This window comes from Branchiostoma belcheri, unplaced genomic scaffold (genome assembly GCF_001625305.1).
Source record: "Branchiostoma belcheri isolate BF01 breed outbred unplaced genomic scaffold, Haploidv18h27 scaffold414, whole genome shotgun sequence".
NCBI classification, from domain to species: domain Eukaryota; kingdom Metazoa; phylum Chordata; class Leptocardii; order Amphioxiformes; family Branchiostomatidae; genus Branchiostoma; species Branchiostoma belcheri.
In genome coordinates this window covers 4,765-22,014 of record NW_017804037.1, presented here as the reverse complement: position 1 = coordinate 22,014, position 17,250 = coordinate 4,765, and the positions used below count along the sequence as shown (strand labels likewise).

General features: G+C 41.1%; 1 protein-coding gene and 1 long non-coding RNA gene across 2 annotated transcripts in view; both read right to left on the bottom strand.

Moving 5' to 3' along the window:
* Window positions 1-16,823, bottom strand: part of LOC109477944 — a 54,064-nt gene extending 37,241 nt beyond the window's left edge. The window contains exon 1 of the mRNA XM_019779405.1: window positions 16,689-16,823. Within this exon, the coding sequence (XP_019634964.1) occupies window positions 16,689-16,766 (78 nt within the window). The 5' untranslated portion in view covers window positions 16,767-16,823. The remainder of the gene's footprint in view (window positions 1-16,688) is intronic.
* LOC109477947 lies at window positions 3,703-5,745 on the bottom strand. Its single transcript, XR_002140699.1, has 3 exons — window positions 5,702-5,745; window positions 4,136-4,294; window positions 3,703-3,940 (listed from the first exon to the last, which is right to left on the bottom strand). It is a non-coding gene; the product is annotated as an uncharacterized LOC109477947 (long non-coding RNA).
* Window positions 16,824-17,250: the final 427 nt, after the last annotated feature.

Here is a 17,250-nt window from a genome sequence, read left to right as displayed (position 1 = left end):
AATAACCTGTAGCCGTACTGAATGCTTTACTGCGTAAATAAAGACCTTTGTGCCCCACAATAGGCAGCAGGTAGAGTTACCACTGAGGTGGTCAGTGCAAAACGTAAGATTTCATTCTAGAGAGGTCAGGATGTCAACAATGAAGAATGCATGTTGTCTTGCTCGTACACCGATGTTTTTGTCGAAGTTATAAGCCAGCATTAACATGTCACCGAATTCTATTTCAGAGGACGAATCTCAACCCCCTCCCACACAGGTGGACGAACCCGAGCACCGTAATGGTGGACGTACAATCTATTGGGGTTGTGTCAACCGGACCTACCATGTAACAGGCGACAAAGGTACGCATTTTGTTTTGACGCAGGCTAAATCTATAATATTTCTAGGACTAGAGCTTCTGTTTGGTGATATGAAATGTAAAAGCATTACACAGATGGTTTGAAGCCATTTCATCAAGTGTAAGTTCAAGTTTAAGACCCATTGTTCCCATTACTTTTACCACACATCGCCAGATGATAACTCTTAATGTACAGGTTAATACTGCTACTAAGTCGTGTTTTTATCTTAAACCCTTCAGAGTCTGTGGCGACAGGTAGACGTGGCGACCAGGCTGGTACCAGTGACACAGGACTGAAGATCTATGTGGCCTGTGTTGTAGAGAACTATCACGTCACCACAGACAGAACAACGTGATATAATAGGCGCACAACAGCACCAGGGGGGGGGGGGTCCAACAACAACAATGACAGTCAACAAGAACTACTGCTGCTGTTATGTGTAACTGGAATTTATATGATTACTTACCTGAACAGAATACAACATGTACGATGCCATTGCACCTGTTTGGCTTTCTCGAATGACATGTAATAATAGACTGCTTGGATTGTATTACTATGATGGTTGTAGCATTCTTCATAGTGGTAACTACAACGTCCCAGAATGACATAAAATAGGACATTGATGTATAAGAGTAAGATTCACAGATTTGTATTACGTTAAAGAGAATGGCTACAATTGCAGTACAACACTAAAATGCTGTCAGGTCGTGTTTTGGGCACATTACAGCATTTGTACATTTCAGTATCTGAAGAAATGCTTAATAAGACTTCTTAACTTCGCTTACAAATAGAAAGGCAAGGCTGTCTCCTTTTAACTAAATTTTCCATGAAATGTAAAAATGTGAGAGCACACAAAGACATTGTATAGCCATCTAGTTTATTGCAAATCAAAGTATTGTACAATACGCAAAAGAATGTAAAAATATTACTGTGAATCAACATTTGGTCATTCACAAAAGTTAGAACCTACATGTCATAAAGCAACCTCGCATTCTTGGTGTTGATTACTCGTTACAAATCTAAAACACTGAAGAACAAATAATCACTGCGGATCTACTATGTCTTCACTGGAAGCAACTAACGTTACTTCACTTGGATGAATAAACTTACACTACATTACTTTATATTACATTACAAACATGCGTGCAACACTATGGTTACTCACCTATTTTCTATGCAATTTGCAGATCCAGAAAACAAAGCATCCTTATCATTCCCAAACTGAGCTTAAGTCCTAATCTACAAATATTTTGATGAAAAATATAACTGATGGTATCTGGGAAATGTTATTTGGTTCTCTTTTGTGGGAGTTTTTTTTGGCGACGCCTCAGGGGCGGAGGCATTTTTACAGTATATTACGATCAAGCTGAAAGAATTTAGAAAATTTTACGAATGCATTCCCTGGGGAATTGGTTTTGAGGTAGCCTCCGGCCTTATGTCTTCGGACCCAGCAGGAAAGGCCTATGTTACCATGCATGCAAAAAGCACCTTTTCGGGCAAACTGTGCCTTTTTGCACACAGAATATTAATGATTATCTTTATTGATATTTCAAATATGTTTTCTCCTATCAAGAGAGAACAAATTTTCTTGCTCATAAGAAAGAACAAGGAGCGACATTCAAGCTTATAATGCTTCAATTATGTTTTTAGTTTCAATTATATGATGCTGGTCGTTTTTTTATAACTTACCTGTGTGATACATGTAATAGTGATGTTTTGTGTAAGGAATTTTATTCACTTGTGTGTTTTCTATGTAACACACAATGTATGCATGTTTGTGTCAGTCTTGCTTTTATTATTATTTTTTCTTTGCTTTCACGATGCTGTTGCATTCAGCTGCAGTGCTTGTTTTTCAACTTTCTTGCGTGAAAAACATGAATGCACACCCCAAATCCTTCCACGACTGGGTTTCGTGCTAGCCAGTAAATTCCTGCTGTAGTCTGCATCTCAGGGTGGACATGCCGAAGTCTGCCTGTGGTATAAAGAGAGAAAAGAGCATAAATGAATCTATGCCAACTTTGACCAGCTAGGACTAACTTAACCCTACCTAGACCGGGCTTTTTTTGACATGGGGGGACCGGGGGGGGGCTCTTTTGACCCCCCCTAACGAAATCGCGAACGGTATGTCGTATGACCACCAAATTTTCAGAGAATGGTGTACTAGTAAAATTATCATATCTACAATTTTATGTCGTTATGACGTAATATGACGTCATTATGACGTCATTAATGTGATTTTATTGGCCAAAATCGTCTAAATAGGTTTTTCCCTGAAAACTAAATGGTATTTAACATAACTGTACCAAAAGTGTTTATGACAGAATATTATGGTGTACTAAGTCTTATGTTGCCCATAGCAACACCGGTGACGTCATAAAATGACCTCATGCATATTTAAGATATCCGCCATCTTGGATCATCAATCTTGAATTTTCAACAATATTTTTTTTTTCATGATAAAGCCTAAAATACATTGTAAACATACTGAAGACCTTCATTTAAACCTTTTTTGGAAAAAGAAATGAAAGTATTGATGAAAATTTAATGAAAATAACCTGTATATACCTGTTCTAATGATATGGTCCGCCATCTTGGATTTTGGCCAATGACGTCATCAAATTAGCATAAATTATGCATATTTAATGATAAAATTTACATAAAATTATATGGGATGTTATTAATATTAGAAACCATGAGTAACTTGACATAAAACCCATAAAATTCTATTGTTGAATCAAAAAGTACTAAATTTAGCAAAAAATGCCTGTCAGAAATCCGTTGCCATGGCAACAGAAAAAATTATTATCTTATTCCAATGATAGAGAATTGTTGCCAACAATATTCTAGGAAAAGTCACCAAGTTTGGCCGTTCTACGGCTAACCGTTCAGACGCTAGGTGACATCAAAGTTGCCGCGGGCACTTTTAGCCCCCCCCCCCGGTCTAGGTAGGGTTAAATCAACAAGATTTGGGGTCATGCTTTACACATAAATGTAAATATGCAATGTGAGTCGATTAATTAAAAGAATGCAATGAAGCGGACACATAAATACACCCTTTTCTGGCAATGAAATTTGCGACATCATGAAGTATACATGCCGTGTGAGATTTTCTGCTGCCAGGTAATATATATAATTTCATTATGACTAGCATATGTGCCAGACCCTAGCACTTAGAACAAGGAGCTTACCTCCTCGCTTAGGAGAAAGAAAGTGTTTTTTTTTCTGAGTCTCTCGATCGGGCATCTATATCGCCCAACACGCCCCAGTTTCGGAGCTGGCATCCTTCTTCAATTTATCTAGAGTATGTATTCTGGGTTCCGGGCGGGTGGTTTCCCCGACTGAATGGAGTATCGTGTCACAGGGCCTGGCACCCAGGCTACACTGTTTTCCCAGCAATGACATCATAGTAAACATGTTACCGTATTTCAAAAGTCACACAGCTTATTGTGAAAGAAGTACTATATAGAGATGCGAACATTGCTTAACCATCGTGATTATGAACACTATTGCATAAAATAAGGATGGTTAGGCACTCACCTGGTATTTTGTTCCACTTTTTGATTGTATTCTTGAGTAACTGTTGTGTTTGTCGTCATGTAGAGCTGAAAGAAACAATGTAGTACTGGTTAGCGAAGTTTGTTGCATGCTAGGGTCGCGTTATTCAGCATAGTGAAACTTGAACCTTATTATGTTGGGATGTCAGCAGGTAAACTACACATATGTACAGAATACGCGGAAATAATATCAACTTGCAATTGTGTGAATTGCGTTGACCTAGAGATGAGTATATGACGTACTGAAACCTTCTCCGTGCACTGAGATGGTCTCCACTGTTCGGAACCCCGAGTCGTTGGCAGGTGCGGGCAGTTTAGCGCGGACAGGGCATAACCTTATATGCCAGCACCGGTGTTCAGTGTAGAACAGTAGGGTATCCCTCGCTGCATGTCTGAGGTTTACTGGAAAGACAAGAAAAACAACGCCCGGGGTTACTGGACAGAAGAGCCTTGACGTAGAGAATTGAGGGTAAGACCGGAAAACCCCGGCGGAACTTGGCGTCAGGTGGCTCAAACTTTACATAAACCAGCAGCTAAAAACGAGCAGCTATTAAAAACAATTCACTAAAACACTGATCGTCGATTCCTGATAAAGACAACCAGCTGGATCTGTAATGAAATACTGACCAAATTCTGCAAGCAAAATGGACGGAATAAACCACACAAAGAACAAGATGAGTGAAGTCAGCACTGCCCGCCCGCCCAGGGGTATTTTACCGGGTCAGTTACAGGACGACAATGATTAGAAAGGCCAGCTGGAAAGATCTGACATATCAGCAGAGTTTGGCTGGGGCCTGCAAAATATCCCTAAGCCACTCATTTGAACACAAGGGTTTTGTCGGAAAGAGGAGTCCGAGAATATCAAGTAAAGCCGAAAAACTTGATCCCGGTGGAAGTTAACGTCAAGTGGCACACATTTTTAATGCGTAATAAACTTAAATTCCAACTTCTCTCCACTCGTGCGGTAACCAGCCAACAAGCAACTTTAAACTTTCTCTAACTCCGAGTCAGTGATCAACAATGACGTATCGATCAGTCATGATATAACAACACCCAAATTCTGACACCGGAACTTTGAAGACACAACCAAGAACTTAATTTCTAACATCACACAAATAAAACGTTCAAGTCACGCTGACTATGACGCTGACTATGATGGATACTCTGCCCGGCCATCGAATCCGTAAACAATAATTTGTAATTCTTATCGTAAAAGCGAACTCACCAAAATTTCCCAAAACCACTGCGAGTGATACATGTACTAGGGTTAGTAGAACCGTTCCTCCATGGCAGTAATTATAGGACTGAATCTTTGTCGGTGATAAATAGCACACATAGTGATGTCCCATTTAGAACCACAATAAGGAAATACCCTGGGACATGACGACAACATAGCGAGATCCAAGAACACCAGAATAACATAGAAAAAGTTATAGAAATCTAGAAAAAGTCTGCTTGAAAGATACCAAGAATTCCGAACAGAAATAGGGGAAAGTTTACTAAACATACATATACAGAACACGAAGTACATACAAGTCTCGTACAGAAAAAAAATAGAGACTGGGTACTAGTACAACAACTAGCAGACGTGACACTGCAAAAACACGGCTGTGATTGCAAAATTTAGACTGATACGATTATGGCACATTTATAACATTAGGAAGTAACATTAAAGCATACATTTTTAATAGCTTCAACCGGTCCTTCGTAGGTTCCTCTGTACCTCTACGGTTTGTGACCGGTAACCAGGTAAACAGTGTAAAACTATAACAAACAGATCTTAGAAACCAACTAAGTTTAAGACCTTACCTATTTTGTTCCAAGTAAAAATCCACGCTGACCAAGCCGGCTGCGGCGGCGCGCTTCCCCTGTCTAGTCCGGTGACCATACCAGCGGAGCTCCCCGGTAATTCCTCGGTGCTGCGCCGCCGGTGCCGGCCAGTGGAGATCGTGCCCGGAGCCCCGGCCGGTGGAAAGTGCCCGGGCCCCGCGCCCCGCGCCCGGCGGGAACCAAAAGCTTTGGGGCCCGGGAGAGTTCTGGCAACTGGTGTCCTCAAACTCCATTCTGAACCTCCGAGCCGGCAGTTGTCCCTTTTAAAGTCGGGACTTACATCGATCATTATTTAGACATTGTAACTAGGGGGCGTCCTATAGTCTGGGACCGTTGATTGGTGAATACAAAATGTCATTGATTATTTTAATTGTAATATTGAGATGAGAAAACTGTTTCCCTGACACAGCAAACAGACCGGGTGAAAAGGGTGAAAAGTTCAAGCCATTGACCTACTTTCGCCTATCCAAGAAGGCTACACTATAACGTAATAGATAACCTTCTTTGCCTGTCTGAGCGCAGTGAGAGCGAAGGTATGTTTCGCAGGAAATAAGAAATTAGGTGTTCGTTACTACTGTCCCGATGTCGAAATGAAAGTAGATTTGTTACGTTTCGGGACGATTGGAAAATTGAACTGGAGTCCATCTCGATCCTTGGAAGCGGAATTCACTTCCGGCTTCTGCTAGCAGGCGGCAACCCTAATACCCCTGACAACATTTGACCAATCAGCAACCGCATGCTGTTGCAAGCATTACGTCATGTTTTATTTCGGTCATTTTCGGTAGAAATCGCTCCCCGCGATTCGACTGTTCAGAAGGGTGTCGGAACCATGTGTTTTCCAATAAGGTCAACCCAATGTTTGAATTTTCTCGTGACTTACTGTAAAATTTTGAGATTTATCAGGGTACAAATCCGAAGGGTTTTAAAGAAACACAATACATTCAAAGACTCACCAAACGAGCGGGGTGGTAACTTGGGAGTAACTTGGGACTAAACTTTACAGAATTACATGAAGTTAACGTTTACCGCTCTGCCGCCTACGGGAGATGCACTCAGAGTTACATGAAGTTAACTCCAAGTTCATGGACCGGACCCCAGTCTATTATTACTCGCCATACCATACATACTCTGTGTGTTAAGCCATTTGTTCAACCTTTATGACAATGCACGTAGATTTCATGATGAAGGAAAGGTTTTTCCAAACTTTTTTTAGTCGCACGCTCGCATCATAATGCTGTTCCCAGAGGATATCATCCATATAATCAATCAACATGGCAGCCGAAGGTTGTGCTTATTACGAAGGTCGTAACAGACAGAAACGGCAACTTCAGGAGTAATTAGGTCTTCAAGATGCTGGCGGATATTACCGTGAACAATTTTGTAGAACATAGACAAAGAATGACGACGATCCCAAAGTGTTTCCCAAACTAGTTCTGCAAGGAGAGAGGAATCTCCGTCATGCCGATGGGATCGTTCCCGAGCCAGCCGGCGCCGATCTCGTGGAACTCCGGCCGAAAATATAAACCCACGTAAGATTTTTTTCCATTATAAAATTATAATATTTGAAATGGTCCGCAAGCCGTGAACGTTCTTGATCGTCGTAACGTAACGTGATAACATAATTGTTGCACCTGGACTGATGGTAGGTTCTAATGCACTTCCGGCTTGAGTTGAACTCAGAAATATTCAACAAAGATGATCCATGCCGTTACAAAGGTTCACTTTAATAATAACATAAATTGTTATCAATATTTCATTTCGTATCACAACTCTTTTTAAATCGTTAAATGCAACAGGAAATTACTTTGTAGCGGGCTGTATGTGTCAGTACGACGTAAAAATGCCAGTTAGATGTACTCGACTGTTCGGCACGCAACAATGATAGGGGCGGAGTTATAAATGTAGTCTTTGAAAATCTTACCGCCGCCCGGTGGGTGGGATCCGCCGGTAGGTCTGTGTACGTGCCGCTGCCCTTGGCAACACATCGTGGGAACCCACAGCTAGAGCGGGAAGCCAGCCTGTGTCGCCACGTGCACGGGCCTGCACGTACCGAATTGTCACAGTTTCTTTTGATCGGCGTGAACAAGGGCGTAAATATAAAATAAACTTTGAATCATGCTGCGCCCGTTGTCTTGTGCACGCCGATCCTTTTCCCCTGCAAAGTACACATACAGCTGAAGAACGAAGAGAGGGCCGTGGCAGCGCTGAGGACAGCTTTCCAGAACCTTGGCCCCGAGAAGGAAGTATTTCTTTCCTCTGAACGGACTCAGTTTTACGGAGTACAAATTAATACATATTTGAAGTGTACATTATTCCTTAGATTTTGTGACAAAAACATCAAACTATCACATTACGAGAGATTATTTGAAACGCAGTCAAACTTTTCACTCACCCCTGTTATAAATCCACGGTGGTAAAATCTGGGCTGAAAAGTTCCCACATGTCATAGAACCCGAACTGTGTTCGATCGTGTTCGATCTGGGGAATTCGAATCGAACCCGCGTTCTATTTCGGGGTCACCTGCGGTCATTTACTATAAAGCGGCAAAACAAGCCTTTCTACCTCCGTGCATTGCAACAGATAAAAAAACAACACTTTTCTATAGATACAAACAGTTTCCAGGACAGTGCATGTCCGCTATTATTTTTGGTGGACATGTAACATGTAGCGAAGCTACTGTCGTATCCTTGAGTGACCTTGAATACTGTAATGATTCTTTACACCAGTATGAATAACACAATGCACACTTTCTGGCGATATGACATGTCTCCAAAACTCGTTCAAACCTGGAAACATGGAGAGTCAAACATACCCCATTTACGGCTCAAAATGACTGTAACGGTTGTCCTGAAAATCGTGTTTTAGGGATTTTTGAAAAATGGCCTCAATTTTGAATTATGGGTAATTTAGTGAGAAAAATGTAAAAAAAATAGCCATTTTTCACCAATATGTCGACAAAAACTAGACTTAAAATCAGAAATTAAAAAATCCCTAAAACACGATTTTTTGTCTTATTCCTAGTCTGCGAAAAATATAAAAATCGGGGATCTGGGGTAATATACGTAGCCAGGTTTGAACGATGTTTGCCTAAAAACGTGACATGACTTGTGTTCGGAAACCCGAAAATAATCGTCTTTCTGAGCGAAATTTTAAAAAATCATTGATTTAACATAAAAAGCTAACATTTAAAGGATGTTAAGACGATAATTTCATTTTAATTTGACGAAATTTACCCCTAAATATTATTTGTGCATTTTCAAATATTTTACGGGTAGTCCAAAACAGGCCAAAATAGCGTGTTGTAACCCGATACCTTTTAGAACGCGCATAGCAATGGGAAAGAATGCAGTAGTGACAGACCGCCGTGATCGCAAGTCCCAGTAGCCTTTTGCAGTTTCAAATTCTAAATACGGTAGCACTTCTACACCCACAGTAGCATCAACGCTCTGCCCAGTTCTCCGCCTCGATGATCGTTGCTCTTCATGGGTCGATCGGGCGGGCCCTATTAAGGCCATGTTGATTTAAATATATGGATGACATCCTCTGGGAACCCCAAAACTGATGCGCGCGTGCGAATAAAAAAGAAGTTTTGCAAAAAAAAAAGTTGCTTTCACTATGAAATCTGGTCATGGTCATGAAGGTTGAACAAATGGCACAGAATATGTTATGGCGAATAATCTACTCTTCGAATTCATTTCTTTACATTTTTGTCTTTTTTCCTTTGATTTTGGCATTCTACGACATTGGTATCGTTTCTAAAACGTTTTCCTTGCAATTTATGGTATATTTTTGCTCATTTAGCAACTGTTTTGCACGATTTACAGTATGGTTGAAAACTCTTTTTTTGTTTTGAAACGGCCGAAAATTCATGCGCGCGCGGATGTCATCCATATAATCAAATCAACATGGCCTAAAGTGTTCGGCGCATTTCGTATAGTAGTAAAGGACAACAAAGCTACGTACTTGTGTATCAACATTCAACTACCCCTTGTTACCGATGAAACCATTATTGAAATATTAAAGTGATATTATGTAGGATTTTCGCGCCAAAACTGAAAACACAAATAATTGAAATTTTCTCATGTAGATTGTCATTTTCGATAACTTTCAACGTATTAGCGTCGCTATTTCGCCTTTTCGGCAACTCAGCGCAGCGCGAGAATAAGTTGCGCAAGGCCAGACGTATTTATTTGTGCCACAATAAATAGAATGTAAACAAACAACGGTTTTCGTTCGGAAATCTTCGGCAACTTCCGGCGCGTGTCTGGGTTCCATGGTTCGAACGCTTTCGAACGCTGGAGTTCGAAGCCGATTGACTTCAAATTTGCCAATTTTTGAAGGGTCAGTACCTAATCTAAAATCCTCTTTTTGCATATACTTGAAAGTTATCATGTCACTTATCATATTGCATGTGGTAACCACATTCATACAGTTTCTCATACCAAGAAACGAAGTTTATGACATTACGCTAAATGTATCAAAATGTAGCGGAAACTCAGAATGGTGTGCGCCAACTGGGCTAAAATTTCGTCACCGCGATGTGTGCACCGTCGCGGTTTTCTTTGGGGCAAACCCGTTTGTCCTAAAACTAACCAGGGGACTTTGGTATCGATGTAAAGGTGAAGATGTGGGCTATCACACTGTGGTATTAGCTAATGGGATCCAGTTGGCCAGTAAAAAAAGATAAGCACAGATAAACTGACCAAAAATGCTAATGTTTGGAAGGCCATAATGATCGGTGTCATTTTGTAATGCACGAAATATCTACATTGTTGTACTAGGCAAATCCTGTAGATATGAAAAAGTATAAACGTTACGTATGTCTAAGGTGTTTTTGTTGCACTATTGACAGTTGTCAAATCGTGACCGGGCATATGCAGTATTTTAGAGAATAACGTGTTCTACGGTGACCTGCGGTTCGGCTGGATTCGGGAATGCTCGGACGCGGTCGGATGTAAACAAACATGGCCCCGATCCGTGCTAGCGCCGAGAAGTGCGCAGTTTTCCAACACGTTTTTGCGGCGTAACGACGTTGATCTTTTGATCCCTAAATGTCATTATGAACCCAGGTAGGCTTACAGAGCAAGAAAATGTGTAAAAGAAAGATTTCTAAAATAGTCAAAATTCTACATAATATAGCTTTAACAAAACTTAATTGACCATTGCTGGCTTGGTCACCAACACTCTCCGTGATCCAAAGCTGTCCGTTTCGCCGCACTCGCCTTACCCTTCGATGCGGGGGTGACGTCTTGCAAATCGGCTGCGGCCAGCGATGAAAACAAGCCCCAACACGAAACCTTTCCCGCTACAATACTGTATCCAGTTATCATGCAATCACGTATATAGTACACGGCCTAAAATGATTTGTTTCTAGAACTAACTGTTTTTAAGACATACATACACTACATGTCCATGTCCACAGTGGCACCGGCCGTGCGCAGAAGGGGTGCGTACTTTATTCGGGAAATTACGGTGAACCCTTGGACCGCGTTTCACTATTTTATCTCTAGGGGCGAAATTAGTGTAGTGTTGAAGATACCAGTGTACTTATACATTTCAGTGTTATATTCACTGTATTAGTTGGATCACTAATTATAAAAATCTATGAAAAAATTAAAAGACATTAAAATATTAAGTGAATCCCTATCTAGCGATTCAAATTTTTTAACTGCAAGAAACACAGCATAAATTTGCCTGGGCCTAACTGATTTTGGACCCCTGGCGGCTTTCCTGGCACTGTAGCAGAAATTATAAATTCTTTCCAAATTATATGTGTACGTGTATGAAAAGAACGATTTATCAAGAACGAAACAGGTAAACACAAAATCGTCGCCTGTGTTTTTTTAAAAACATCATACTTGTTCTTACTTATTTTGCTCGATAGAAACGCTAGCGTGAGCCTACCGAAGGCGACCTTTGCATACTTCCGGGTTCGGTTTGAACGACAAAATCTCGCCGAAGACGGCATAAATTTGCTTAGGAATATATATTTTCCCTAAAGATTCTTTTGATTATGCATTTCTTCACTTGAGTACCGATGTGTAGTCGTGGAAAATAACGTTTTAGCGCTTATTTCCGAGCAAAGAAACGTCAGATCGATCGAGCTTTACCGCCGGCACTGTCGCAACAACCAATCAGAGACGCGTAGCGCGGACATGTGATGCAAGATTTGCATACCGACAGAGCTGCAGGCAGCGGCTCGCGCGGAGCACGAAACACATTTTTGCGCCGCATTTTAGGAGATAAATGCCGGGACACGAACTTTTCTTATTTTTAAATATGCACTTTACAAGTTCTTCTTTGAATAGCCAAGGGGAAATCGCGAATCTAAAAATACCGCGGATTGTCCATTTCCCCGAAACCGCGAACTTTAGGCCCCGCGAATCTAAAGAGACTTACAGTAGTCCGTTCAGCCATAGTTGGCCATAGTTATGTCGTTCATGTTCACCAATATAATATATCCATCGTACTTCTGTCCATACCAACATGGCCGCTTGAATGGTTCCCTTCCGAGGCAGGGTGTCGAACAAAACTGGTCCACAGAGTGAATCAAACCCTCTCCACTGTACCCTGTTCCAACAGTCGGCTTCTTCACCACTTCTGTCACAGCGTCAATAGTTTAGCGCGTATAAAAAGTCCCATTTTGGCGCAGGAAAGTCCCAAAATGCGACAGAAACTCTTTCACTTTCTACTGACACGTACGACGTGCCCCCACCCTGACCTGGTATCCTAGCGACCAGTGACGTCAGAGGCAGCTGCTCGAGGTCAAACAGGTAGTAAACAAAGAGGTCAGGTACTGGTGTACTGCACCTGAATGCTGTCGTCTTAATGGAAGATGGCACTTTTCAGGACTCTCATAAGGGCTTATATACATACAAACTTTGATCCATGCTTTTAATACTGTAACATTGTTAATACATTGCTATGTACATGTATATGTAATTTATGTGATAGAGCATATTGCAACATATTTACTAAACAACAACTTCCATTAAGACCTGTACATGTATTAAGATATCTGCTTGTATCTAGCGATGATGAGGCATTGGAAATACGAACGGGCTGGGAGGAAACTGTTCGTTTGTTGTCCCGACTTCTGTAGGTACCTAGGTGCCTGACGAAACGTTGGAGTCACCTGGGAAGGCACAGAGGTCCCTACGCTCGCTGCTGTGGGTATCTGTGGTGCCATGTGTGGGAGTCCTCCTGTTGTCATGGCTGGTGTTCCTAACAGGGAATAGTTTAATAGTGGATTTACGAACATCCCAAAGACTGACTTAAAAATTTCATAGACCAATGCTGGTTCACTTCAAATATTGAATGAAATAGGTCACAATACCGAAGACTGTTGTTATGGAATGTGAAACAATAGGTTGGCAAGATAAATACCAAATAAACTTAACACACCTCTTGTACCAGCCAGTACCAACAATCAGTGTATGTAGAGCCATATGTATAGAATTGTTGTAGGAAGGCAGAGACAAAGAAAATATTGGCAAATTCTGTCAAACAGCTTCTGACAAAGGTATGGATGTTCCAAACCAACTACAGGTACCAACCTTGCATTTGAAATGTTGGCAGGGCAGCAGGTAGGTTCAGTGATGCTGTTCTGTCGGGAAGTCCAAAGGAATTGAAATTGTCCACACCTGTAGGCACTTGACGAACAGCAGATGCTGTTTGAGTTGTTTGCGGTACCAGAAGTTCAAGAGGTATGTTGGATCTGCACAAGTAGTGAAAACCTGTCTGCGATTCTGTTGGAGTTGTTTGTGGTGCTAGCTGTATAGGAGTCCATGTGTTGTGTGGTGATGCAGAGAGGGAGTTGTGTAGATCTGGATGTGTTGCTGACTGCTGTGCCAGAAGTTCAAGATTCCCTGCGTTTGGTCGGGCAGGGGTAGATGTTGCTCTGTGTGGTAATACCACATGCACAGGAGTCCCTGTGTTGTGTGGTATGTCTGTTGTTTTGGGTAGAAGTCCTTCTGTTGTGACTGTTGTCTCTGGAGAAAGAAAAACACATTTTTGCAGGTGACTTCCACTGGAAAAGGAATCCATGATATTATTACATACATGGTAACATTCACATCTATGTTCAAGATAAGGTATGCCCTCCCCCAGTCAATTGATATTTAAAAAAAAAAGAACCAAAATTGGAAACGTCCAACCGTTTCATTTCATGTAAGTATGGTATAAATTGTGTTGGGGGCTTTGATAATTACAAATTACACCATGACATAAGGGAGTGGGCGAAATGAAGCAATACACAACTATAACTACATACTAGGCAAGATTCGTATCTAGCAGTAGCAAACTGTTAATCATTGGTGTATAGAAATTGTGTTCGGGAATTCCTATGAACAATACCATAGATCTACAGAAGCTCTGCCAATTTGTTACTTTGTATGTAACAAAATGTACCGCTTACCTTGTGTTGAAGATGCCGACGGTAAAGAGGCAGCAGAACTGGAATTTTGCTGGTTACCCTGCTGTGCCTCTTTGTTCTTCTTCCTTCTCTTACTGACTGAACTGGTGCTGCTCCCGGGCCTTCCGGTTACGTCATGGCTCTCTTCAGTCGTTCCTGTGGTGCCCTCTCTGTTCGAACTCCTTCGGCGTCTGTCCATTGTTAAACCTGTACAGATAAATGTATATTAAGATAGCAATGGTTACCAAATGACATCACTATATATAGTTTGCCAAGGACAGCCCACTGGGCCAACTAGTTGTAGTAAAATCATAGATAGATTGTACTTGTATTTTTGGCACGTTAGCAGCAATGTGTTATGACCAATGTAGGGGAGGGTTGGCTCACATTGTGCTGCTTTCCGCTGATGTTCTGCTGCTTTCAGCTGATTCTCGATGTACCCCCCGAACTTCCCGTCCTTTATCAGATCCTTCTGGGACCCGAACGCTCGAATCCTTCCATTGTAGAGAGTAACCATCAAAGCCTCCACACCAAGATCGCCAAGCTCCTCAGACTAAAAGTAACAACAATGCTCCAATTGCATTTGATATGCTATGTACTACGTTCGAAATGATCGTGCTTGGACGCAATTCTTCTTTATTGTTCAAACATCTAGTACATTCTAGTAAACTACATTATTCTGTAGACATTAATCCATTTTCCATGTACATATGTTGAGAAGTTACTGATATCAACAAAAACTGCGTTTACTGGGTGGAACGTACATACAAATACCTGTTTCTGATTCAAATAAGGGGACTCGATCAGGTCGATGCGCATGCAAAGGAATGGATCGTAAATATCTGTCAAATTGACTCAAAGGATGTTTATTGTATTTCATATACTTTTTTGAATGATTACTCTTAAACAATTCTCCAAGTGTCCAGGAACATGTTCGTATTATTACACCCACCAGTTTTTTGAGCTGTTTCAGCTTTTTCGCCACTTCTGACGAAGTTTTGACTTTCGTCTCTTTGCCTCTTCTCCTCTCTGCTGCTTTGTTGTATTCATCCTTTTCCTCGTCAGTCAGGTTCTTCCAGCTCTCGCCGATTTCCTTATTGGCACCGGTCACCGGCAAGGGAGAATCCTCGGTTGGCTGAAGGAAAATGCAAGACGCAAAGTGTTAGATACCGTTTACGTACAATACACGGTACTTCAGTGGATGTCCATAAAGTTGATGTTTCGAATACTTTTCGTAAGCGATGCTAACGCCGTATCTAAAATGTACCTACAGTATGCTATGGTAAGACAGTCACAAAACATGCAGTAAGTTAAATACGTTGAAATACTTGGCAAACATTTGAAAAGGGAATGAAATGGTCATGTGAACTTCATTGATATAATAGTGACACAGGAAGCATTATTGAGATAACCTTCGCAAGAGAAAAACATATTGTTTTACTCTGTTTCGTCTTTTTCTTTTCCAAATACATAAGGTCAATGACATGAAACAGACGTCTGTCACCATGGTAATTAGTGCTGTAGCAGACACCATGTGGTGTTCGGTTACATTTTGTAGCAAGATTGGAGAGGCTGGTCATTATATACACATGTGCATTATATATATAGAGAGAGAGACCATGTGAAGGTAAACTTTATCTATTTGCATTTACAAATGTCACCCTTCTATTTACTACAACTAAAGCATTCGAAAGGATAATAAAATGATCGACTGAATCTTGCGATAATTGTCATAGTTAAACATTTTCGTAAACAATTATAACTGCCGTTTCAACTCACCCCTTTTCCTTGGTAGCTGTTCCCTGTAGTACTCGTGATATCCCGTGATCCTCCTCTTCCTCTCCATCGTGTCTGGTGGCGGTCTCCTCTTACTGCCGCCTTGACTCTTACGGTAGTTACCGATGAAGTTCTGGAAGGACAATAAGTTGGTTCATCTATTGTCTCGTACGTAGGTCAATTTTGTTGTACTCACGTATCTGTCTGCATGTCTACATGTAGATGACTATATTGCGAAAGTCGCTGTATTTTTTGTTGTCTATAAATTTCTCTATGAAACACGGTATACTTGTCAAAGTTTAATTCCAGGTATGGCGGAACAGGCACTATCGAACCACTGAAAATCATATTTGACATGTTTGACCAGACCTGGTGATAACTCGATACAATCAGATCAGAGGATGTCCCTCCTAGTTTCGTCACTGGAACCTGACCTAAGATACTGTCGGACCTGGTGCGGGACTGAGGATAGACGGGTTGGGGGGGGGGGGGGTNCTTGGTGGTGCTACAGACAAATGGGTTGGACTAGATGTATGATATCCTGTTTAATATATTTTGCCGCCAAAAGTAGATGGGGATTGGGGAAGAAGAGTAACTGTTATGGAAATATACAACAGAGTGAGGCCTCCTGAGGGCCTTGTTCAGTATCCTATAGATGTAGAAACAATGTTTATTAACCATCCATGCATAATAATGACTAACATCGACTACAGAAGTCGACCTTAGAAAGCTATCTTGTCAATAGGAATGTAAGACGTGTATTGAGTTTGATAATACCATGACTTGGTCAACTGTTTTCCCGCTCTCCTTAGCTGCTTCTTGTATCAACGGGTGATCCTTCCTCGCCACTGTCATTTCTCTTTCTTCATAGAACCGGACGAGTACAGGATCGTAGCCTTTCTTACGTGTGGAGACTTCCTGTAAACATGCACACGTAAAAGTGAGTTTTGTTTGGTGTAAGGGCGGTTCTACAATTCTTTCTGAAACACTTCTAGTCACAGCAGTCACAGCTAAAATTGGACATGTTTAATTATACATATACATGTCTCTATAGATACTAGTAGATCACATGCCTTCCAGCTAAATGTTTCTACGAAATTCTGATGATAGTTATTTATCTCCAACCTGTCAAGCATAATACAAAAATTCAAATACTAGCTTGCGTACCAGGGGAATTAAAAAAAGAACTTCATATCATCTTCAACTTGTAGTTTAATATTATCAGCAGTTGTTTGTGAACCGATGTGTTTGACAAGAAATTTACAGTCATCTCAATTATACACTTTAGATATAATGCTTTATAATTTTGCATCACGTAAGTTTTGAAGTGACTCACATT